This window comes from Equus przewalskii, chromosome 9, assembly GCF_037783145.1.
Source record: "Equus przewalskii isolate Varuska chromosome 9, EquPr2, whole genome shotgun sequence".
NCBI lineage: Eukaryota > Metazoa > Chordata > Mammalia > Perissodactyla > Equidae > Equus > Equus przewalskii.
In genome coordinates, this window is record NC_091839.1 from 57,174,133 (window position 1) to 57,197,470 (window position 23,338).

A 23,338-nucleotide genomic window follows, 5' to 3' on the forward strand; every position below is an offset into this window, starting at 1 on the left:
GTGGCCCTTTCTTCAAGAGACCTGTACCTCACAGAGTGGCTTCAAATTCAGTTATGAAGACTGTAACATCATTGCTGCCCATTGGCATCTTACTGCTTTCTCATGGCTGCCTTTTATTTATACACTCCACTTTAAAACGGGTCCCATTTAAGGCTGTATTAACTTACACCCTGATGTAGCTGCAGAGTCGAACTGACGCAGAGAGAAGGAAAACCACTGGTTTCAGTGCCTTGATAGCCATTGGACATGAACAATACTTACACTTTTTTCTTTGTCACATATGGTCCAAACCCATGACTGCATTTTTATTTTACTCTGATTTGGCAGGAAGAAAAGGTACAATAAAAAGGTACCAAATCCCAGAGAGGTTCATAAATCTCAAAAATGAAACCGAAACAGAGCAATCTCTTCTCCCACAAACTTCTTGTAACCCAGATATTACTGCCCATGACGTTCCGCTTCCAAATTCCATCCAGTTCCCTCCCTGCATTAAGTAGCAGAAGCCTTTATCGAAAGACAAGCAATACATTCTAAAACGTACAAAATATGGATTCCGTTCTAAAATGACAATCCCCAGTCTAGCCGAGGAGCTCTGAGTGACACTTGTCGGCGGGCAGGTCTCACTCCATTAAAGGAGAAACAATACATAAGCGCTGTCATTGCTATGCCACAGACGTATGCTCATTGTTTTCTCCCCCTCGATCCATACATCACAACAGGTAGTTCTCAGCTGTTCCCCTGGTGCCAGACATACATTTTATCTAAAGAGACAGCAGACAGAACTACCTGCTGCTTCCTGTGCGGCTCTCCCTGTGTTTCTCTCCTTTTTCCTACTTCACTTGGGCTTTTTAAAATCAGCTGGCAGGGAGCCAGGAGCTCATCATTTTAATGCAGTGCAAAATGGAATATGCATAATTATATGCAAGCCATATGTGTGGGAGACAGCTCAGCTGTGAATTTCAGGAGGCCAGGAAAGAGAGAGCAGTTAGGGCTAAGATGAGATGAGAGCAGAGCGGAGTGCAAGTGTCACCCAAATGAATGGTTTAATGAGTGTGCTCCGGACACGCTTCCTTTCACCTACCTCTCCCTTTTCTCCAACTCCAAACCAGAAACCGATGGAGATTAGAAAGAGAAGACTATGCAAGCGGTATTGCTAATGGGTTCTGTTAATGTCTCCATTTAAACTTCAGCTTTCTTAATTAACAGTGTAGATCAAAATAACCAGTAACTTTTAATGCAGCTTCTTAATTAAATCTATTTTTTTTTTACTGCATTTGATTGAAGAGTCATTGTTCTTACTAGATCATTGCTCCTTTCAGATCTTTATTTAAAAATTGAGGGGAATCAGTTTATCTCTAATAGTATTACAATGCAAAATATAACTATGCAAATTGCTTTTCTTATGGCCTTGCTATTAGAATTTTTTAAAAGTGCATTATCTAGAGATTGCTTAAGCATGCCAAAAAGTTTAAACACGTATGTATGTCATATAATCTGAAATGTGCACCGAAAGTCGCTGGAAGACTAAAGTGGTGGTCATTTCCAACAAAATTATTCGATTTTGGTTTTTGCTTCGTATCATTTAAAATATTACACCACAATGAATTTGCATGTTCAAACTAAACTATGCAAAGAAAAATAAATCCCAAATTTTGATGTCTAAAAGGCGTACTGCGTATTTAAACAAACTTCTTAATGATGTTGTTATTTCTGGATTCCCGTTTGTTTAATGATCTGAGCTGTTATGCTTTTAGCTTTTTTTTTCTTCCATTATTTGTAAGTCCCTAAATAGGCCATTATATTTCCCTTCAGGCTAGAGATGAAGATGGACATGCTGAAAATTTCCCCCAGCAGCACTATGCTAAGGAAACTCCAAGGCTTGCCTTCAAGAATAACTGCGAACTACTTGTAAGAATAACATACTTACAACAAGTCTAGAATGTTACTTTAGCACAGTGAAAACAGTTTTTGAAAGGGTTTGTTCATTATTACATAATTTATGAAGTATTATAGTTTTTCTGTATAGAGTTCTAAATGCTGATTCTGATATCACTGAATATTAATTATACGATCTCAAATTGTTTGCACCTCTTTTATATCTGATTATAGAGCTTGAATGGCCCTGTCTTTATTAGCTTGGTTTGTATCGTAGTTTGTAAGCATCCATTTGGAGAATGGCTAGTAAAGTTAAAAATACAGAGAAAGACAGTTGATATATGTAGCTTGGAAAAAAACCTCAACAATCACCACCCTGCCCCCCGCTTCCTAATTGTACACTATTTTAAGAGACAACATGGTAATATTTTGTTCTGCTAGGAAAGATAGCGGAGTTGACACGCAGTACTCCCTTTAGAATTCAAGTATTCCTACACTTTCTTGCCAAACTCAATCAGGCATTTTCATCTCTCCTCTGTGGAAGAAGTCAAAGCAGCGACAGGATGCGGGGATGTTTACGAGTCGTGAGAGAGAGCATATCAGCTGTGACAGGACTCTGTTCCAACGAGGGTTAATCTGCTGTTCATTTTAGCATTTACAACGAGACGAGATGAAAAGCAAGCAGGAATGCCTATTATATTTCTATTAAATGAATCTGTTGGGACCTAATGTTCTTGATTAGCTTTTGAAAATGAGTGCTCCGCAATGCGTTTTCTGTTTACCTAAAGTAAACAGAGAATGAATTGTCATTTATTTAGAGATTCAAACATTGCTTTTGAAAATGAAACTTTATGAGGGATCTAGCGATGTTGTCCCTAAATGTTCTTTTCTTTTCAATTGCATTAAAGCAAAACATTTGCTCCAACTCAATGAAAACACTGAAAGAGAATGAGGATGCTCAGTTGCTACATTTTGAGGTAGTCTCCTTTCTGTTTAGCTTTTTGGTCGAGTACAGTCCAGCTCTGCCAGGTCTCTGCGTTAGGAAATCCCACATGTAACAGTCTTTGGACTTAGCTTTGATACCAACTGTTCCTTAAAAACAAAGAATCCAAAGAGCAGGAGAAGTGAGAAAAATACAGTTCTTACCCATTCTAGCCGCAGTAGCTAGATGTTGACGGCAAGAAACTTCTTCTCCTGCTCCACAGGCTGCACGGTTACAATAGCACCACTCATTCTGGGTGTAGCTCCTTGACCAACCCATCCACAGGCACATTTGCTGCTGATGAATGCAATTTTTTCTCTAAAAATTTAACTCACTGTATATTTTATCTTTGGGCTTTTAAACTTCCAGGCCTGCTAGCATTACCTATTTTGGGGAAAACCTTTCCATTCGTTTCTGTTTTAAGGTTTCACTCCATAACTATGGTTATCCAGCAGAAGACCGTAGAGGCCATTTATGCTATGTTTTGGTATCAAAATGCTTTTGGGAATAGCTCACTTCTTTTTAGAGAAATTGTTAAAAGAAATATGCCATGTTCGATTTTTTTTTCTATTTGTTGGAAAAGTGAACATACTTGAGTCTTGTCTGGGGTCAATTTGCACTGGAGGAAGTAAAACGTGTATGTGAACATCTTTTTCCAGCTGTCTTTAGAGAAAATATATGATGAGTCATTGCTGTGCTTAAACACAATATTGGGTTGGCAGTAGTTTTGAGAGATTGGTACAATCTTTGTCCTTCTAGTCACTGTTAGAAATGCTTTATTTTGGTCAGCATACTTTCTTGTGATAAAAGAGAAAAACCGAGAAAGCTTATTTCTCCAAAGAGAAATTTAATTTTTTTCAGCTGCAAGAGAAGCGATGGTGTTTGGCTGGTTATGAAGCCCTGAGAAGTTATGCTTCTATGTGACAGAGGCTTGTTCATTCTTAAGAGAGAAATAGGACGTCCTTGGAGTTTTCTTAGCGCTGCTTAGAGCAAATTTTAGAAGACTCCGTGAGAGAAGATGGCAAGCTCTGCTCCAAAGTGCTTTCTTAGCTTAAGGGTGGTCTGCCATCTTGTGTGGTTCGCTGCAGCGAGAGCAGTGGTGGGTTTAGAGACTGGGGGAGTCTTGTAAGGGATGCTGCTGGCTCTAGGGAGAAAGCATTCAGGGCGCGTTTACTTCTAGGCTCCCAGGTAATGAGGACACATGACTGGCAGGCTAACCCCTTGGATCACAGGTGTGACAGAACGTGCCCTGTCCAGGCAGACAAGACATTGCTTCTGACTTTATTACTGACTGTTGATTGTCTCTGCCCTCCCCCCACACCCCCAGCCTCTGATTCTTGGAAGAGGGAGGAATATTAAGTAACCTACACAAAAGCAAAGTAAAATCGATGCCTGGAATACACAAGTAGTGTAATCAGAAGGCACTGACAAAGAAAGCATTGGCTGATAGAAAAATCTGCCGTGCGACTGTAGATTTCCTGTAGGGTATTGATTTTTCCGTTTAAATCCCAAACTGTGATCTGTGCCTTCACACAATGTACAACACAGATGACTAGATATTTAGCTTGGTGGCCAAAATTCTTTGGTTGGTGATTTTGCAGCAGTTTCCTTATGCTTTCTATTAATTTTGAAAATGCAAGGCTGTCAAGATGAGTGACATTAGATAAAACTTGAGTACTATTTGATATATCACAATTCAAGGTGGCCCTATCTACCTCTTCACAGATAGGTATGTACACATGCACATACACACTCACACACATCCCCCCGCCCCAGGATATTTTGTTGGCATATCTAAATTTATGACCAAAGCAAATAACTTTCAATAGAAGAAAACACAGGAAATACACATCATGTTAACACTACAGCAACATGACTTATGAGAGCCCAGAAGAAGGAACATTTAGAGCCAGCCATGGGCAACTAACCCTTGCCCCAAATTCCAACTCCATTGCTGGTCCCTTTACTGCTATTGCCTCATTCTTTTGGAACAAAAAGGCCTTCTGATTTCCCCTATGAAAATGCTCAGTATCGATGGTGGGAGTTGGGTAAAGGGCTAGTGTGAGAGGAGGACCTTAGTCACATTATGAGCTCACACCTGCTTATCAGCCAGTACTTTCTCAGTCCTTGAAAGCAGGCTGGGAGTAAGACCTTGCAGAAATATAGCATGAGCTGGGTCCTTGGAGGGGGAAAGACCAAAAGCTAGAAGAAGAGGAATATTGAGAGGGTTTGGGGGAAGGAACTGAAGTCAGTTGAGCCTTCTTCCCAAGTGTTCTTAGGGCCCGTCCAGAGAACATCACTGTATTCAGGAGGAAGGTCACAATAGAGTCAAAGAAGAGCAGCAAATAAAGTAGTGTAATCTGGTTGGAAAGAAACCAGGTTTAGGAAGTCTGAAAGGGGAAATAAGAGAAAGGAAACTTGGGGGAGAATCAGCCTGTCTTCCTCGGTTCCAGAGTCCCAGGTCATCATGTAGACAAAGTCTGACTCCCTTTGGCTTTTCTTCAGGCTGCTAGAGGTGGGGGTTTGCAGAGGGAGGGAGAGGGGCCCGCAGCTGGGAGGCTAAATAAAAATAGCATTGGGGAAGAATTCTTTCTGGTCACTTACAATGCCACTGTAGGGAGAAGATGAAAACTATTTTAGTGTTGTGGCCTTGTGAACAGAGATGGTGGGAGGAGAGGTGCTTAGGCAGCTCTTCTGTGGGCTGATGTGTTCATCTCATTTCCTCTTGGAGGCAGACAGGTGGATTATGAGAGTTGGACCTAGGCCTTAGGCAGAACTGCTCTGTATTAATGCAGTGTTCAATTAACAAGACATTATTGAGCATCTTCTAGAAGGCATTGTACTAGACAGTGCTTGTAGGGGACACAAAATAGAAAAAGACATAGTCCCTTTCCTGTGGGGGCTCACAATTCAGTAGGAAGAATAGGCATATACAGTATGGTTGTCGTTGGGAATGTGGGTTCTCAGATCTTCCTGAAGGTTAGAATTTTGCCCCAGCTTGACTTTAATTTATACTATGTCACTCTGGTGGTTTAGGTAAGGATCATAGGCACAAAGGTGTAAAGTTTATGGCGATACAGCTGGCATCACATCACCTTAGATCCCTGTTTTACCTCTTGGACCCCTCTGAGCTTCAGATCTTCACCTGTAAACTATGATAATAAAAGGTAATAACCTCAGAGGATATTGTAAGGATTGAAAGTGATGACCTATTTAAAGTGCCTGATATGTAGTAACATTCAGTACCTATTAGCTGCTATTATTATGATTCTTCTTAGTCTCATGATTGTTATCATTACACAGTGAGCTGTGCCCTAGGAGAGCACTAGCAAAGTTCTAGAGTACAAGGAAGAAGAGAGAATTTCCATGCAGTCATTAGAGACTTAACAAAGAAGGATACCTTCGGTCTAGGCCTTACATGGGTTGGATTTTGATAGGTCAGAGCTGAGTGTAAGGGAAGGGGGCATTCCAAGTGGAAGGAAGTAGCATGGGAAAAGGCAAGGAGGTGGGAAGGTACAGGCCAGGTGAACCATACCTCAGTTGGCATCTAAGTTGGCTGGAGCATAGAGTCCCTGAAGGATACAGGGTGAGCTGGCAGGTGGCCCATTTGCAGAGGTCTCAATAACTGACACCCTCCTATCAAGTCTGGCCTTTAGTAGATCTGCTTCATGGAAATTCCTAGTACTTCTATAGATTAAAAAAAATTACTATGGAAAATTTCTAACATACACAAAAGTAGTGAGAGTCATAATGAACCCCATATACTTATCACCCAGCTTCAACAATGATCAACTATTAATCTTACTACATCTATCTCTTTACCCTCTACCCACCCCACCCTTTTATTCTTCAGGAGTATTACGAAACAAATGTGCTTTTATGTTTGTTTGTTTGTGAAGACTTTCGTACTCTACTTCTCTGGCTAGAGAGAATCCATTGACACTGATTAGATTGGGAATTGGAACCTTGGGACTATGTATACATAAAAGACTCTTGGTTACACAGTGCACTCTTCCCCTCTACTCAGCACGGCCTTGTAAGGCTTGGACGATCAGATCCAGTTTAAAAAGCCCTTAAGGTGAAAGACACAGCACAACACCACTGATGATTGAGTCTTCTCTGCTCTCAGGCCCCTAATTTTAAATGTATTTATTTAACAATAAGATTAGATCTCTTTGCAACCCAGCCCAGCGCACCAGTACATGTTGGCCTCATCACAGTAATGAGGGGAAATTTCTCGATTGCTGTCAGATACTAACTATTGCTACAACTTTCCTGCTAGATCATAGAGACTTAATGAGAACCCCCAAAGGGGTGATAGAAACTTCCACGTTTCGCTTGAAACTTGATAGGCTTTTCAAAAGAGGTATAACTGACCAAAGACCCTCCCATGAACACTATTGGTTGAACAGAAAGCCAGATTTGTGCCCCAGCTCAACTTGAATTTACACAGTTTCTGTGACGTTGCAGCTGAGCAGCAAGGCTCTGAGAATTAAAATTCATGGTGACACACTTGGACTTGCATGACATCAAATAAAATATCATATGATGTACACATATATAGTACGCTGTGTGCCAGTTTCCTGAAATACTAACTGTAAAAGCCCCAAAGGTGCAAAATGACCCAGAAAACCCCAGGGGCTGGTTGCTGTCTAGAGAGAGTTGTCCTATCCCACCATTTTTTCCACCCACTCTCCAGATCCCTTTAGTCTGGGGCTACTCCTGTGCTCTTAAAGTTTTTTGAACTACGTTTTAGAAAAATAGAACTTTGTAGAAGGAAAAGGACCAGTATTAGACTAAGCAAGGGGCCATTCCAATAGAGGGGGCACAATTATGCTCTCCAGCAAAATCATATAGTTTTTAACACAGGCGGTAGGAGTGGATTCTGCTGGAGCTGTCCTGTTTCGCCTGCACATTCCTGTTTCCATCTGTCCTCTTGTTTCACCCTGCTCTCCAGCTGGGTCTGCTGTTCTCTCTCTTTTCAGCTTCTTGGCTTCCATTGCTGCCATGGTCTCATGGTTCAGAGCCTTCTTCTCCTGTACAAAGACCCTCTGTACCAGTGTAGACCATCTCCCTTCAGCTCCCACCCAAGCAAACCCTATTTTAACTCTCTCTTCTTAGTTTCTTTATTTGGAGGAGAAGCCATCTGGGGGAGGACTAGAGTTCCCCAGCTTCTGCCCTGGTCTTCGGACTTTTCTTGGGGTTAGAGACCATTGATTTGATTGGAGACCGTTGGTCACCAGCAAGCTCCCTTTTCCAAGGCACAGAATTCTTTGCCTTTCTAGTTTCAGGCCATTGCACAAATAGCTCAGAGGCATAATGGTTTGGTTTTCATGCTGGCTTCTAGTACATCATAGTGGTTCCTGGAGCCAGAGAGAGGTATCGAGGACCATGTGTTCTCCAAGGGAGACACTGGTGTCGTGGATAAGAGTGGTTGTCCCGATCCCTGCTTTGCAGACATGCCGGCTGTGGAACCTGGGCAAGTTTCTTGCTTGCCCTGAGCCTCAGTGTCTTTATCAATAAAATGAGGATAAATACAGTACCTACTTCATAGAGTCGTTTTGGGGAGTAACCAAGAACATGTATATGAAGCACTTAGTATGCCTGGCACACAGTAGAAGTTCAATAAGCGATAGCCCTATTACTAATAAAATGGAGCTAGTTGGTGGTATTAGTTTAAAAAAAATCTTAAGGTAGATACTGGGAGTACTTGCTGTTATTCTCTAACTAGAGTCTCTTCCCAATTGGTTTGGATAGAAGTCCATATGTAATATTTTAATTTAGGACAAAGAACTTCAGAGAAAGCCTTGAGCATCCACCCACTTGACTATGCCGAGGGCACTAGAGATGCCTGTTGACTGCATAGCAGATGTTGCTGATTTGTGAGGTACTTTGATGTTGGAATACTTTTTTGAAGAATACAAAACTTCCAAAGAATAGTATGCTGTTGTAGTAAGGAGGTTGGACTGTTGAGCCAGACTATTTGGTTCAGATTCAGGAATCTCTACCACTCCACCTACTGGCTGTGTGACCTTGGGCACATCACTGAATCTCTCTGTGTCCATGTCCTTGTCTGTAAAAATGAGGACAATAGTATCTATCCAGTAGGATTGGTGTGAGGTCTAAATAGATGAATACCCATAAGGTGCTTAGAACAATATTTGGCAAACAGTTGGCACTTAATCAATGTTGTTGTGATTATGATTATGATTGTTTCTTCCAATGTTGCTTACTTTCAAGTGCATCACAGAATACCACTTGACCAAATTTTCTAGCAATAGATTGTCTAAAAGTCTTGAGTACGCACATTTGTGTGCAAAAGTCACAAAATTTCCTTGTGAACAGTGAGAGGGACAAGATACATTATGCAGATAATTCTTAGAGCTGAGCTTTTTTTTCTCTTTTTTTAAGTATAACTCTCAAGGAACACTCTACATGATCCAAGACTCCTTCATCTTGCCCTACCATTTAATAATAAAATTGTTAATCTTAGAGGTATACAACTAAGAAAAAAATGCAAAGCAAAGAAAAAAGTGTAATTTACACATGGAAATATCTACAGTAGCAAATGGATGGGCCTCTGATAAGCCTGCTAAGGGAAGGAGACAAGAAATCGTATTTTGTAGAGTGCCTCCAATGTCCCATCACTGTGCTCGGTCTTTATAGACCCTTTTTTAGACTCTTTATTCTCAATAACTTTGCTAAGTAGAAATTGTTATTTCCATTTTACAGATGGGGAAATTAAAATTCAGAGATGTTGTGTTTCTTGCCCATGGGGAGGAGAGGGGATTCAGTGAGCAGGCCCAGAAGCGAGGATTGACCATATCTCTCTGACGTGCTCAGGTCAACACACACTGCTGCCTTCTCAGGATAGGGACCAGGTCCGATCCATCCTTCCACCCCAGGGCTAGAGAAGGGGTTCAATCTATGTTTGTGAGATGAAGGAATTAAGAAGCTAATTCTGAATCACTCTTCCTAGCTAATTTATAGTATCAATTCTTTGGTAGAATTCTGAAGCCAGAAAGAACATCTCTGGGAATATTAGGAAGCAGAGTTTATTCAGAAAGTCATGTCAGTGTTTGAGAATTCCCAATGCGTAATAAATTGTGGAGGAAGGAACCAAAGGATATATTTTTTAATTTGGTAGACTGTAGAAAATATATTTTTCAATGTGATATAAGCATTTGAGTATATTATTTTTTTAATCGGACAGCAATAAATTATGTATGATAAGTGCTAAGTCTTCTTTTGAGAATTTTGTTTAGTAAGGCCATTTAAAAAAGGCTAGACCTCTTTTGATTTGGTATGGTTGTTTTCCTCGGAATGAAGTGATCTATTTCCTTCGAGACTTCTGGCCATCAAGTAGCATGCTGGAGTCAGGCATCAGTCATATTTTCCCTCATTGTTTTAATTGCTAGAACTGAACAATTTACCTAAAATACCAAAGAGAATTCGCCTCTGATGGCTTCACGGAAACTCTAGGTCATATATCAAGCAAAACCAGAAAATCAGATAGGATATCAATTATCAATATAAAATTGCAGAAGTAACCAGCCAGAACTAATATTAATCAAATTCAGTCATGTGCTTGCTTTATGGCTAGAAGAACAAGCTAACGAAAGTCTCTTGGGAGGAAAAGGGAAAGGGTATAAAAATATTTGGAGTTGAGAAGAAAGACATATGTGAGTAATAAAAGAGGCAAGAAATTGGAGATGGGGATGTGGAGGTGATGAGGAACGGCAGAGAGGGAATTTTAAAAGGGAAGAAGGAAGATAGAAGCCAATGATTAAGCTGCAAATAGCAGGTTCAGGCAAACAAGTCTTTAAAATAATGTATTTTCTCATTGCATTTGGCTTGAAGTGTCTTTTGTACTTTTGTACATTTGTGCATTTCCTACTCTTCTGGTCTGAGGTGTCAGGCTTTCCTGGAGGGCTCTCTCCCAGCCCGTCCTCCCTACTGCATAGCCACAGACAGCCAGGACTTGAGAGATCGTCTTTTCATTCCAGATGAGGCTCCCTTCTGCTAAGAGGCAGGAGCTTTGTCTTGTTCCTCGCTGTAAGCTTGAGAACTATGGTTGGCCCATACCATATTTTGTGGATCCCAAGATGCACTTTTCCCCCGTAACATTTTAAAATCTCAGAAATGGGATCTTTAAATTGGCGGTATTTTTCCCTAGTGATTTAAAATAATGACATCTTAACAACCAGTGGTGATAAAGATTCAATGAACTGTAGTGGTTGGTAGTCAATAATTGTCGAATGAATGCGTGCAACACCATATTCCCCTGGTTCAAGTGCAGGTAAAAATGAAATCTTTATAGTTGGTTCTGGAATGTGGATTGGCCACTGACGGGGTGGAATGGAGGGTTGGCCTGTGGTTGCTTTGGCTGAGTATCTTACTGCTGTATACTTTCCCTCCAGTGGAGCTGATAGGTAGCTTTGTTCATTCTTCCAAAGTGAAATGTTGAACCAGTTAAGACATACCCCAAGCCAGGTTTAAAATAATAAGCAGTACTCTTGCCTTAATTATCCAGAAAATTGCTTAACGTTCTACTTTGGTTTGCATATCCATCAAGATTTCTCTTGAAAATTCATGAAGCTACGTTGGTAGTGTAGCAGTCATTTCTTTTTCTCTCTTGATAGAACAAGCTATAGATTTCATTAGGACAAAGCATGTTTTTTATAAATTAGGATGCGCTAATCCATCATCATCACCATCACGGTCATCTCTTAGGGAGGATCCCAGTGTACAGAAAAAAAAGCACACATCAATATATTTCCTCCACTTCAGAATTTTTTAATCCACATGGAGGATATCAACTTGTATAGGTAAAGTTATACCCTAAACTTAGCTATGTGAAATACTCTGTGGTTCTATAGCGTTCAAGTCTCCATATAGTTTGGTTTCCTTTGAATGGAAAATTTGAATCTGATTCTGATATTGCAGCCGGATCTGTTATACGCTTATTTGTATGAACAAGGAGGGGAAAAACCACATAAACATTTTTAAGTCTCAAAGCCTGAGATGGGAAAGGAGGCAATATTTAAATGTGCAAGGGTAAGGCTTTCCCATGAAAAGTGTCCAGATTATTATGATATGTGAAATACTTTGGGGGCCTCCATTATATAACCATTTCCATCAGTGGTGTTTTTAGCTTCTAAATTGTCTGATAAATGTGTAAGGGCATTCCCAGGGAATTAAACACCATTTTTGGCTTAGAGAAATATTTATATATTTTTCAGAGAGCTTGAATTTTGAAAATATGCAACATCATTGCATATATACACATATAAATTACAATATGTGAAGGCAAATTTATATATCCTATGTAGAAATGTGGTTGTCTATATAGAGGAAAATGAAAATAAACTAGAGCATTACAAAAGTGCTATGAGCCTATGGCATTTAACGCATCTCGATCATTTATGCAGTATTTTTTTAATAACAATTTGATGTTTACATATGAATACAGAAAAATAAATAACATGGAAAAATAAAGTTGTAATGAAATTTTTATTTTCCTTTCTCCTTAGCATTTTGATTTTTAAACAATGTTCTGACTGTGATCAAATCAGCCAAGCTGAAAATTGAGCTGCATCAGTGGAGAAAGTCAGTCTTGATAATTCAAACCCAAAAGACCTTTTCTTGAGGGATATATTCTCTCTGGTTTATTTGGTCTGAATAGTGTCTTATATCTCTAATTTATCTTTGGTATACACTGCATGAAAACAATGGCTATAATGCAATGCAATGTCTATAAAGATTTAAGACCTTTTTGAAAATCTGGGTATTTAGTGTCAGGAACATATCTCAAGAAGTGGAATTAATATGAGAGTAGGTGGTTATGGGGTGTGTATATGACCTGGAATTTAAAGACATTTGTCTTTTAACTGACATGCATTGATTGAGTGCCTACTGTCTTCCCAGTGCTGTGCTTAGAAGTCATGTGTTGCAGTGCAAAGTATAAAATGTGGAGCCTTCTCATAAGGCGTTTACAAACTGTGCTTCTATGAACAATGAAACTCCGGTGTAGAGTAAGGTGCCAGATGGGGTGGTATGATGATTAGAGAATAGAAATATTAAAGTTTTATGTGTGCAAGAAGGAAATAAAGGGTCATTTAGTGCGGAAGAGAGGATGGGCTGGAGTCATCAGGATTAGATCCTCAGAGGAGGGGGGTCCTGGACTGGGCCTTGGAGGGTGGGTGGGGAATGGAAGGGGTCCCAGAGAAAGAGAAGACTGTGGGCGGAATGATGGTGAAGGAGCTGAGCAGCAAGTACTTGGGGGACCAGTTGAGAGACTGCCTGGCCTGGCATCCTTTTGGGAGTGGTGAGAATAGAGGTAACTCTGTAGGTTGTGGTCAGATAATAAAAACAGTGAAAGCCAAGCCGCTAATTTTACACTCGGTGCTTTCGGCTCTGGAGATCTGTATTAGGTTCCTGACAAGAAAGTACTGTTATGAAAGCAGTGCTTTCCCAGGTTGGAGGATGGGAGTGGGAGATGCCTGGAAGGCAGTTAGAAGGGTCCAGGCACAGTGCGATGAGGACAAAGGCTGCTCACAGCTGGGAAGGCGAGGAAGAGACTGCAAATGACTGTCCCAAAATATTGGTCGTCAAGTTCTTATGACAATGTTAATATATAAGTAACTGGCAAAGATTTTTATCTCAAGCCAATTTTCTTGTAAATTTAGATGTTGGAGAACAGTCTTAATTAAGTTGCTAGTTGTGTGCAATGGGAAAAAGATCAAAGTAGGAGCAAGACGCTGAAGTTTAAGATCTTTGTGATCCAGAATGATTCATGGATCAGTGTGATTTAGACTGGAAAAATACAAACTAGGGGAAAAAGGTTCTTAAATTGGGATTATTTACAGAGGGACCGAATCTCCATGACCAAGAGTGCAATAACCCCTTCTCTCAGAAGACAGCACAGGGGCCATGTAGGGTATGCGCCCTGGAATCACTGACTCGGTCCCCTTCCAGGCTATGTGAGTCACTCACTCTGTGGCCTTGGGAAGGTCAACTTCTGCATCTGTAAAACAGGAATAATAGCTGGATACACCATTTAGGGTTGCTGTAAAAGCTAAAGGACATAATACATGCAGTGCTTGGCCTATAATAAGCACTCAGTAGAAGGTAACTAATAAAGGGAATAAAATCTCTCTCTTGTACTCATCTTTTAAGAGAAATAAGGAAATGCCAATAAATAAAACACACACAAGTATTCAGAATCCTTGCTTTTTGAAAGCGAAGGGAAAAATCTTACAATACATAGCTTTTGATCGTGTGGACTTAGTTTGTTCTTTACACCCTGCATAGGTGAGGACTCTAGAAGGAGAACTGGTATGTATCCAGTAATGACCCTAAGGATCATCAAGATCTTCATCAAAGAGAAAATGTCTGACTGAATTTGCTGCGTTTACTAAGATAGAACGTTAGACAAATATAAAATGATTTGGGGGTGGGGTGAGGAAGAAGTCTCACACAAAAAAGGGTTTGCTAGTTAATCCCCCAAATTAAATTTCCTATAATCCCATATTCCCTAATTATTCTAATTACCTGACCATTTAAAATTCCACTTTTCTTTTGGAAGTAAACACCTCACCCACTTCTTGGCCATCTGCTTTGTTCATATGCTGATCAGTTTTGGAATATATCAGTTAGGCACTTAATTATTGATCTGATAAATCAGTTTTCCCTTTGGTCTGACTTAGCTCTGTGGAATACCCTTGGGACCTGTTACAGCTGTAAAAATCAAAAACAAAGAAACAAACATCCAAAATAATGTGAGCAAAATGTCATTTAGTGAACATGAGAAAGCTGGAGAGCATCTCTCTTGGTAAGAACTCCTCTTTGAAATAGTTGGGCTGCCCCTACCCAGATTATCAAGGTCATGTTCAAGATTAAAATGAGCTGTGGGACCATAAATTGCCCATTACAGCAGAAAAATAGACAAACAGAAAATGAGACCTAATGTTTTTCTGTATGCTCTGATTTTTTTTTCTTTCTGAGCCTAATATACCTATTTAGTCCAATTTAGTTTTAGCTTTTGTGATGCTTTCTAAAATTACAGTGTGTATGAGGATTGGAATTTTTTCTTCCAGCAGGAGTTAGAGTATACATAAACTGCTTTTCTCTCCTCCTTCAGGGAAGGGCAGGAATCTCCTATGTCCCTACTCACTCTGTGTCTGGTCAGTCGGCAGTAGGGACGCCTCTCATGGGGCACGTGGTGGGAGAGGTACTTCCCAGAACCAGCAGCCCCGAAGTCTGGCATCCAGGAGACTGGCTCTCATGTCATCAAAGTGTTGGCCCCAGCAGACAATGAAAGTACAATCACTTTGTTAGATTGTGAAACAAACCTTACAACGTTATTTTTAGATTTGGAAGCACAAGTTTAAAAAAAATGTGATTGAATCTACTGTTTAAAAAAAAAAGATGCCAATACATGGGTTTCCATTTTAAGTTTTCTATTGCAAGAAGGAAATGACAGGACTGTTAAGGATGCTGATGGTTGGGGCAGAAACCTGGGAAGAGATAAAGGTTCTGGAATCAGTTTCCCTTCAGTCTCAGCTGCTACCATTCTCATCTCTTTGGCTTATCCTGGCCAAGGCTTAACATTTCTTAAGTGTTTCCTTAAATTAAGTAGAGAACTTTATGCGAGTGCCACACACTGTCCCGCTTTCCTCAAAGCCCACATCATCAATTCCTTCCATCATTCATTCAGCAAGCTTTTACTGAGTGCCTACTATGTGCAGGGCACAAGATCATCTTGGATGGGTACAAAATGGACTACATTTTTACAGAATTCCACCCTTAGTTTTTATAAGTTGTTTATACATTTACTTTATATTATTTATATACTATATAGATATAGACATAACTATATAAGCTCATCTTAATAAAGGATTTGAATAGGTGCTGAAGAAATAGTATATGAATGAATGAACAGCCCATGCTGGTGTGGCTCCCTATTGGCATTTTCCCACAGCGGCTCAGACTCCAAGGTCTCTCCTGTGTCTAGGAGTCGTCAGGAATGTCTGGAATGCGGCAGCGCTGGCTGAGTTGAGTTCCTCTCTGACACAGTTCTGAGTTGTCCAGTTTCCTAGGCAGAATGAATAGTGGCAGAAGGTGTAGAAACTACCCACCGGCTCTGAGAACTACGTGTGGCCCCCTCCCTAAACTGTGGCAAACCCCATCCTCTCTCCCGACCCCACCAGCCCAGGGTTGTTTCCCAAATGAGAGAATACAGTCTGGAAAGAATTTTCTCCAAATTGCATTCAACTCTCCATATTCATGTTTATGTTTGAATTTAGCTACTAGAGTAGGTATCAAATGTAGTACTTAAGGCATTATATTAAAAGATATATATTTTTTTCATTCTTTTTGAACTATTTAAGATTTTAAATGAGAGAATTACTCTGGAAGCTCTACTAAATTCCTAGGTTTAAAGGAGACACTCACTCTGGCTGGTCTAGGATGGTGAGCAGAGCTTCTAGAATGTCCCCTGTCCCCCTTTCCATCTGCCTCTCTCTCTCAGGTGATTTTCACACAAAATATCAGTGGGTCCAAGATGTAGTTTTCTCTGGAACCCTCATTCTGCTAAATTGGCCCCATAGAATTCTCATACTTCCTTTTGAAATAGAACTATGCAAGTCTTAAATTTTATTACAGAATTTAATACCAATAATTACTTAAAATTTAATGAATTTCACTACTGACTTAATTGCTTTTGAGTAGTTCCACTTAACTTATTAAAGAGAAGCAAGGACATATTCATTTAATGAGCAGCAGAAGTCTTGCCCTCACATCTGCCTACATTCTCTTTTCAATTAATCAATTATAGTCCGATGCTGTGTAATTACACATTAAGAAAGTTATTGGATCGCTCAGCCTGCCTGTCCCAGGGGGCTCATGAATACACTAATATAACACACCTGTAATGACCTGCGCTCAGCTCTGCAAATTGGACTCATTTCTCTCTCTCTTTGCTAGATTAAGATGAGAGCAATTACCATTAACTTTTTAAGTCACATCTAGTCAATATGATATGGAGAGAGAAAGTGAAAAAGAAAGACTGAAAGAAAAGTAAAAATGGAAGAAAAAGGCTTTATCTGCAAGTATAAGTAATTTGCCTTTTAAAATTAGCTTCCTGAGACCGGGTCCTGTCTTGAGAACTATTGCAAGGTCTCAGAGGAGCAGTGGCCGTCCATCTGAACTCTGTCTATTGAATCATGCTAAATACTTGAGAAAATCAGGCCAGCATTATTTGAACCCAAATAGTGACGAGCTTTTCAGCTTCCTTCAGTCTCCTGATGAGAGAAATGGGAAAACAGGAAAACCTTTGGAAATCACATTCGGGCAAATTGCTTGGCTTGTTTCAGATCAAACCAAAGGCTGGAACTGATCCCCACGCTGGAGCGCTAAGCCTCCGCATAGCAACTAAGCCGCGTTAAAAAAAAAAAAGAAAAAGAAAAAGGGAAAGAAAGAAAGAAAAAAGAACCCACTAAAAATGCAACGCAAAGCACAAATTTTACTATATTAATGGCCTCGAGGCTTTGGTTATGAGAAGGGGTCTATTCCACGATGGCCTTCTGATTTATGCTAAATCAGTAAAACTCAACAAGAACCTCTTAATCTAAATTATATAGTCAGAGACATTCTAAATGCCTAAACCAACCAAGCGATTTTAAGCAAAATGCCCTGTTAAAATAAGCTTTTGATGTCTGCACAACTCCAACTCAAGGAGCAATCTGTTGACATTTTCGGCAAATGCTATCTTAGTCTGAGACAGAGGCGGCGGTGGCTTCTTCAGATTATTCTTCAAAGTAGAGTGATTCTTCTCTCCTTTCCCCCCTCCGCCCTCACAAAAAACCCTGCTTCTTTATCCACTCATTGAGGTCCTGACAAGGTCAAATCTACTGTGATTAATGGCTGTCCATCAGATTAGAAAGAAGGATACGTTGATACTCAGCTAGCAGATGCTCATGAACATGCAAATGAATGTGGTGAGCCTTCTTGGGAGGGAAGGATTTGCTTTGTTGATGTTTTTAACTCTACAGCCAGTTTGGGGCATTTTGTGTGCTGTTTTCCCTCCTTGCAGCCACTGGCCGCGCACGCCCCACCGTCACTTGGGCAAAGCCTGCCTCTCCATGTGCCTCTCGGGGATGCCCAGGACCCCTCTGGCCCCGGACGGAGGATGTGTGTCAGCCGCAGAGGCACCCCCGTGTACTTTCAGGGTGTGTCCTTTCCTGGCACGCCTGTCCTGTGGGGACAAATGTCTCTGCCCAGGGGGCTGTCTTCCTGTGTGGGCTCCATTTGTGGCATCTCATGAGCCTCCTTGGGGTTGAATTGTAAATAGTGGCCGCCACATAAAACATGCCATCTGTACCCCTGTGGGTAGTAGGATGGAACACAAAAAAGATTTATTCCAGGAATATGAACTGATGTTTACAGACATGCCAGGTCTGGCTTTTAAAACAGTGGAAAACTGTTTCAAAAGCAGTTTAAGTACCATGTAATAGAAGCCTGAACAAAGTGCCATAGGAGCATGAAGGAAACCTCTATGCCTAGAGAGATGCGTCAAGCTGGTATGGCCTCACCAGTCCCCTTCGCCCAGAGATGTGAGATACCCAGAGGGAAAGCAGGGCCAGAAGGCAGAGGGTACCTGTGGGTCTCATGCTTTGGGGGCCTAGAGTGCCCCCAACCCCCAACACCTGTAATAATTCCTTAAAAACTGGAGGGTAAGAAAATCAGTTTGGATGGAGCAAATTGGATTGCCATGGGTTTTCCTTATTTGCTGGGCTGGGATTCAGGGCTGTGTTGGGGGGCATCCTTTGTTGGGGGGTATCATATCCACAGGCAGACACAGGCACCTTGGCTATTGGAGTGTTGACCACATGTCCCCGGAATTGCTCAACCTTCCCACTTTTGCATAGATTGTGTGTTTTCATAAATCAGTGGTCCTCAAATGAGTTCAGGTGCCCAGCATTTGGAAATAGTGTCACTCTTTTGAGAACACCATGAATTATTGACCTATTTAATCCCCATTGTGTGACCTGGGAGTAACTTTTGCCATCTATAATACACATATGAAATATAAAGTCATAAACAGGTTTGCAAATATATAATCGAGCTGTCTAAGTGAGACTGGCCGTTTCTGGCTTTTCATTAGTATTCCTTTGCCGCTTGCTTGTGGATTTTGTCATCTTTGAATGCTTGTTAGCAGATACAGCCGTCTTGGTCTGTGAGATAAGTCCTTTCCTACAGAATCTGGATAATTCTTGTTTATGCGTGCTGTGGTTTCTGTCTTGTGATATGAGTTTATTTCCCTGCTCATCTTGAGCTGGAGACCTGGCCACTCCATTTTCAAAGAGACTGGTGTCTCATATTTCTAAACTCAACCCTGCACCTCCACCCTCACCCTCGTTGCCACATCTCTCCCCTTCCCACCTCCTTCCCTTGGAAACCAGGAAGGGTGAGGACAGTGGACAGGCAGGCTCTTTACTACACTATGCCTCTGAGGGCGCCCCCTAGTGATGTGTGGTATAATAACACCCTGCAAGCTGGCCCTGAAGTTGGGTCCAGTGTCTGGACCCAGGCCTGCCAATTACGCCAATAGTTGGGACCTGCGAGTTCGATATTTTAGATCGCTGAGCCAGACTCTGGTGTTTGTGCATGCAGCAGGTTTCACTGAAGGTTCGAGTCAGCGAGCGCTTTTATATCACAGTACTGTGAAAAGCTTAAATATGACACTTCCGATCACGAAAGTTCATCAGCCACCTGCCCTGAGGGATGTCTCCCAGGCCACATTTGCCCACAGGTTCCAGTCACCCGTTAGTCCAGAGCCATCTTCCCCTCCTGCACTTCCTTCTTTCCCCTCTCTGCCTGCTTATCCCCCGTGCTCAAATCCCCCTCCACTTTTTTATGCTGAACAGACCTGTTGTCACCAGGCAGCCTTTGTGCTTCCTGTATTCTCTGGGTACATTTCCCTTGTGTTCTCACATATTATATACTGTAATATCTTTATGGGATATAAAGAATAAAGTGGGAATAAAGCAAGTCAAAGGACGGCTGACGCTTGACCAGGCAGCTGCATCTACAGACCCATGCGGGGCCAGCAGGGCTGAAGTGGGGGGCCCCCAGAGGTGGTGACGCTCAGGAGTCGCTGCCTCTTGCTCACTTAGCTGCCCTCTCTTACCAGAGATTATCCTGCCGTAGTAGCTAAATCTTGAAGGCTTCTAACTGAAGCTGAGGAAAGTACGTAGGAGAAAAACATAAAATTGCAAAATCAGTGCTTTGCCATTTCTCCCCAGTGGTCTGGGAGAAAACAAAAGTGGTTTGATTGCAGTAGCAGCTTCAGCTGGTCTAGCTTACAGGCACACAGTGGGTCCCCAGCAGCTGAGTCTGAGAACCACTGCCCCCAGTCTCTGAGAACGTCCCAGGAAGGGCGAAGCTTCAGCGTCCTGGTGCGGCTCCCAGACTGTCTGTGGCTCCAGGAAGCAAACCCAAATGCTTCCTCAGACCATAGGCCTGGTTTGGGGTTCAGAAAATATGGTCCCCTTGACTGTGGGCTGACCCTCCAACCCCAAGTTGCCTAGAGCCCTCACTACTCAAAATGTGGCCCACCCCCAGCAGGGCGGACTCCACCTGGATGGTGGAAGGAATGCAGATTCCCAGGCCCCGCCCAGATATCCTGAATCAGAAGCTGCATTTTCACGAGATCCCCTGGGGGTTCGTGTACATATTGAAATTTGAGAAGCGAGGATATGATAGATTTTTATCCTGCAAATCTGGGCCTGCTTCAGTGGGCTCCTTATCTTTACAGGACACGAGCCCACAACACATTCACACTCCACACTCCTTCCCCCACTGCTGGAATCTCTTTCACAGCTATTGAGAAACTTATCGTGGACAACGGATAGAAGTCTTACCCACGGCTGAGAGAGGATCTCCCTGGCAGTCTCTGCAAGGAGCAAGGTGGGGTGGAGGAAGGTGGGTGTGCAGCGGCGATGGGGACACAGCATCGAGAGAACGCAGCCCTTCGGGAAGTTCAGCCCTCTGCTTTACTGCCGCTGCGTATTTGATGGCTGAGTTGTAGGGCTCCAGTTTAGGAAGAAAAGATAAGGCAGCTAAATTAGGAAACTAAATCCCTAACTGCCTCTGGTGCCTGGAATTTGGGCTTCATTATTTAATCCCTGGAAGGGAGAGAATGGTTCCTGCCTCACCTAAGGGGAGGTGGCCCAGCCGCGTGGGATGGGGGTGGGGGTCCACAGGCTGGGCAGGGGCGAGGATGGGGTCGGCAGGGCCTGCACCAGGATCCACCCCCCTGCTGTCTGCCTGCAGGACCAGGAGATGCTGGACTCACCTGGCCTCCCTCTGCTCAGGCAGATGACCGTGTGTAGTGGGAAGGGTAGTCAGGGCGCTCCCAGCCCTGCCCCACGACTTCAAAGTAGCTGCCTACAGTGGTGCCCAACTTGGGGCTTATCACCACCCCCTCCCTCCCACGTACTTTGAACTGGTGAGGGAGCTAAGCACATGGCTGACTGGGAAGCCTTGGGTTTCTCATAGTCTGGGGACAGAGTCTGTTGTCCATACCAAGAAAGGGGACCGGGGAGAAGGTTGTGTGACAGGGGACTGGGGCTGCTGAGCATTTGACCTTACGTCCAGTCCTGCGGACATGCCCTGGGTGATGTTATTGATATGGCTACTGTACCTGTTCCAGGACGCCTGGTGTCAGATGTTCTGCCTGTTGTCACTATAAATCACTGAGATGAGCTGGGGCTCCAGCTATACTCCCCAGTCTGCCTTACACACCCCACCCATGGCAGAACAGACATGGGTCAGATCATGTGTCCTGACTTTTTTTCAGGCAATTGGTGACAATTTATTGCACGACAGGAAGTGGACTAACTTAAAGGATCACGTCTATGGCCACAGGGAATTTCTGGGAGAGGCCCAATGTAAAATATTCTGGCCTGTTATCCTTAAGCTCCCAGGGAACACTGGTGCACCTCCAGCTGGACCATTGTGTTCTGCTGCTGATGTCAAATACTGGCATTGCGGCAGAAAAAATTAATGTAATTTTTTCATTTAATAATTTCTCTTCTAGTTTTTCTTAAGCACTTGGGACCTATTGTAGCAGTTGACAAACTGAATAAGCAATGGGAAAAAATTAGTGCTGAAGTACTCAAAGAGAGTTGATCGTGTGGGCAGTACGTGGCTTGAGGTCGGGTTTCTCAATTGTGTATGTGTATATAGTTAAAATAATCGTGTTTTCTGGATATAACGTTGTTTTTAGTTTGAATGATAGAATTAACCATATCAGCAGTTCATAGGGTTCTGTAGAGAGCTTTGCCCTCTGACCAGGCATGAGAGACCCTGTGTCAGTCTAGGGTCCTAATGGCTGCTGGAGCTTTGGACCTCATTATAGGGCCAGCTCTACAGAGAGGTGGATTGGTTTGTAGCCATGAATATACTGTGATTTGAAGAGCTACTCATGTGGAAGGGATAGGCCACTCGCTTGCCTGAAATTCCACCATTAGAGATTATTTTCTTTGGGTTTTTAATGCCATCTAAAGTATGAAAGCCTTATATGTAAGGATTGACATTTTGAGTTTCACTTGCCTAGGATCAGGGCCATGAAAGAAGGACAGATAACCAAGAGGCAGGAAAGACCGATGAAGAAGAAGGTGGGACAAATATTTTACATCTTATATATCATAGTTTTGTCTAGAACTGGGCTTGTCTCTCCCTTGATCACCCAGGGGAACAAAATGCTGTCAGTGATTTGGTTGGAATGTTTATGTTGTTGCTTCCCTTCACCTCAGAAGTTCCTAAATGAACTGGCGCATGATGAATGAGAAAAATGAGGATGCTAATGTTTAGATACTTCATATGGAGGCATAAGGTCCTGGTCCTTTTTGGGGAAGAACAGTTTTCTTTCTGAGATTATGTCTTTCTGAGTTGTGTGGTATTAAATTGCCATTTTTCTTTTCCTTTTTAAAATGGAAATGGCAGTGATAATAAATAATGATTTTAAAAAGTCTTTAGGTAAAAATAATTCAGGGGACTGACAGTAGCTTAAAAGCTGTTTTTGAGCTTTTATTGACTGTGGAATCCAAAGCCAGGGCAGCACTGTCTAGTCCCCAGTGACCTCACTATAGACACGGTCACCTCTTTTAAAATGAAAGCTTTGATTACGTTTCCAAGTGTTCTCCATCAGATACTATAAGCAAGGTCTTCAGGAGATGAGTTAAGAAACAGACACCCCCCTCAGGGAGCTGGGAGCCTAGAACAGCGTAATAAGAATTCAAGTGATGTCACAAATTACAGTGACGTGTGCCTTGTGCCAGGAGGGGTCCCAAGGAGGAACAGACCACATCCGATCAGGGAGAGGTAATCGGGTGGTCTGTTAGATTTGGCATCAGAAAGCTCCTTGGGCTGACACAGACACAAAGGGCATCCATCACTTTTGATCTGTTCTTCATC

At 42.1% G+C, this 23,338-nt stretch overlaps 1 protein-coding gene across 5 annotated transcripts in view; it reads left to right on the forward strand.

Annotated features, from left to right (window-relative positions):
* SOBP (sine oculis binding protein homolog) overlaps positions 1 to 23,338 on the forward strand; it is a 155,592-nt gene that overhangs the window by 87,297 nt on the left and 44,957 nt on the right. For 4 of the 5 annotated variants that reach the window (XR_011522580.1, XR_011522581.1, XM_070559181.1 and 1 more), the window contains exon 5: positions 1,813 to 1,908. The exons of the other annotated variant lie outside the window; for it this stretch is intronic. Coding sequence is in view for 2 of the 4 variants with exons in the window: in XM_070559181.1 (XP_070415282.1) it covers positions 1,813 to 1,908 (96 nt within the window). In the remaining 2 variants the exon portion in view is untranslated. The remainder of the gene's footprint in view (positions 1 to 1,812; positions 1,909 to 23,338) is intronic. 5 annotated transcript variants of the gene reach the window in all.